The sequence below is a fragment of the Penaeus monodon genome, chromosome 39 (assembly GCF_015228065.2).
Source record: "Penaeus monodon isolate SGIC_2016 chromosome 39, NSTDA_Pmon_1, whole genome shotgun sequence".
NCBI classification, from domain to species: Eukaryota; Metazoa; Arthropoda; class Malacostraca; order Decapoda; family Penaeidae; genus Penaeus; species Penaeus monodon.
Window position 1 is genome coordinate 23,693,198 of NC_051424.1, and position 2,500 is coordinate 23,695,697.

At 40.6% G+C, this 2,500-nt stretch overlaps 1 protein-coding gene across 1 annotated transcript in view; it reads left to right on the forward strand.

Annotated features, from left to right (window-relative positions):
- Positions 1–2,500, forward strand: part of LOC119597506 (microtubule-associated protein tau-like) — a gene marked incomplete at its 5' end in the record, with an annotated part of 67,331 nt that overhangs the window by 5,064 nt on the left and 59,767 nt on the right. The window contains 1 exon segment of the mRNA XM_037947084.1: positions 2,397–2,440. Within this exon segment, the coding sequence (XP_037803012.1) occupies positions 2,397–2,440 (44 nt within the window).

Sequence of the window (2,500 nt, forward strand, 5' to 3'; positions counted from 1 at the left end):
AAAATATATATAGAAAGAAAGCCAAAAATTATTTCCCCAACAAAACATATCGGCGTGCGACAAAAATAACAAACTGATTGGCTGAAACAATTACACCCAAAAACAAGCCAAGGAAACAATCAGGCACAACATAAAATCATAAAAAAAGAAAGGTGGACATAAACCAACCCTTAGTGACAGAACCCTTCAAATTTCTCTCACATTTTAAAGGCCCTGTACCACATACGGTCCCACACGAAGCTGCCGCAAGATGTATATAAAGAGTCGTAAGGACGCACACGCAAAATCTTACAGGTGAACCCAGGTAGTCTTCACCAAGGCTTTTGACGTCCCAGGAGCTTACATGCCTTTCTCCGTTTTTTCATTATTATTGTCTTAGCAAATGACTTACCTCCTTGTCAGATTTCTTGTATGGCTACAGTTTGGAGATGCTCATGGAATTCCCCCCCAGTGTCAACGGTTATATAGTTGTGTATGTATGTATATATGTGTGTCAATATGCATATATATATATATATATATATATATATATATATATATATATATATATATATATATATATATATATATCATCCATGTATGTATGTATGGATATGTATAAGTACAACATACATGCATGGAATTCAACATACATATGTTCATATGCATACCACTGTTTTATCTTGCTAATGTGTTACGTTACTTGTTTCATCTGAGTGTCTAGCTTGAATTCTTATTTTCTTTCTTTTTATCACGCTTGTTCAATGTACGTGTGAAGAGTGTTTATGCACTGCGACGTCCTCCCTCCGTCACATCTGTCTGTACACCTGTCCCAGAGACGTCTGGGTAATGAACCACAGCATTCACGCGGAACTACGGCGTCGACAGTGGTTCTGAACCGTTTGAACGTCCACTCACTCGCAGGTTACAAGCATTAGAACCCAGTTCTGGATTTCACCTCCACGCACTCACAGGTCTTCAGCCGTGAATTGGTTCTGGAGCCGTTTGAAATTCCTTTCACTCACAGCTGGTTCTGAACCTCCCTGGCATTGCAGGGTCTCACTGGTCTTCTCACCGTCAAACACTCACGCTGGTTCCTAATCTCGACGTCAAGACCTGAACGCGAGGCGATGTGGATGGTGGAGTTTCGAGGAAGTGCCGATGGCTCGAGGACCGGCCTGGCACTCGGGTCATGGGTACTTCTCGTTGACCTGCCATCCTGGCATTGCATAGGCTTTGGTACCGTCATGTTGTGGTGTCGTCGTTGGCACCCAGGTCACCAGCACCAAGCCCAGCATGGCGTTACGATGAGGTATGACCTGACATGACCTGTCGCCTCAAGAAAAACTTGGAACAAAGCGACAGCGAAAATTAAAGAGGTTCGGAGGATAAACTCCAGTGCTATTTCCCTCTGACAAGTCACACAATGAGAACATCAAAAAGACACTCGACCACGCCCACTACAGCAAGTCACGCCCCCCTTTCCACCCCCTCAAGATTTCCCACGACATCCCGAGAACAAAAAGTTTTTAAAAAAGTCTTGAATTTGAGACAACCCAGTCAACCCAACCACCTCTCATCCTCCTTATGTTGAGAGGTGGCCTTGTTTATGTTGTATTAACTCTCCTCGCTATACTATGAGGGACTCAATTATCTGGACGTTCTATATTCACTAAAATTATCACAAAACAAAGTACTAATTGTTCCATCCTTACATGAACAATGTATGAGGGGAGGGAGTCAGTTTACACGACACGGTTAGTGTCTATGTTTACCTGTTGTCCAAGTGTTGCTAATATCTCGTAGTCTTATATTTTATGGTTATATATATATGTCAGGTTCTCATATAATGAATATATATATATACACTATCAATGTTTAGAGATTATGGTAAAGTGTCCCTCCTTATAGCCTGCTTCTCTGTCATGCTCGCCTGGACTGTGAACACCCAAGCAAAGTGGAACACATGAACCCCCTTGGTCCGATTTTCTCGTTGTCCATTTGCTAGCGAAGATTCCCTGTTTACCTCACCCTTTCTCCGTAGCCCATTTCCCGCCCATTAGATTTTTCAAGATGTTTATAAGTAGAAGTTCCTATTTCTCTTAATGGCTTTATCATGTTTAGCTTATTTTACCCTGTTGAGATTTGCTCCAATATCTAAAGTCTAGAGTTATGTATTTCCTCTCTCATTACTGCATGCCCAGCAACAGCTTTTTTATGCATTAAATAAAATTGATACATTTAAAGCCTCATTGCCTATATCTTAAATACAAAATTATTACCTCTTTAATCGAACCTAAGATAACTTATTCCTAAATTAAATCCCGAATTAAAGTTAAGTAACAATGGGTTGTGTGCCCCTAGAATTTTGTTCGATTCGTATTAAGTTCTGACAAAATCTTATTGCTTTCTTTCAGAGGAAGGTCATGATAGCGGCGTGGATGAATCAACACAGGCCAAGGTGAGTTTTTTCTTTTTTTAAGATTTGTAAAGGTATAACTTTTTTTCGTTACTGGCCATC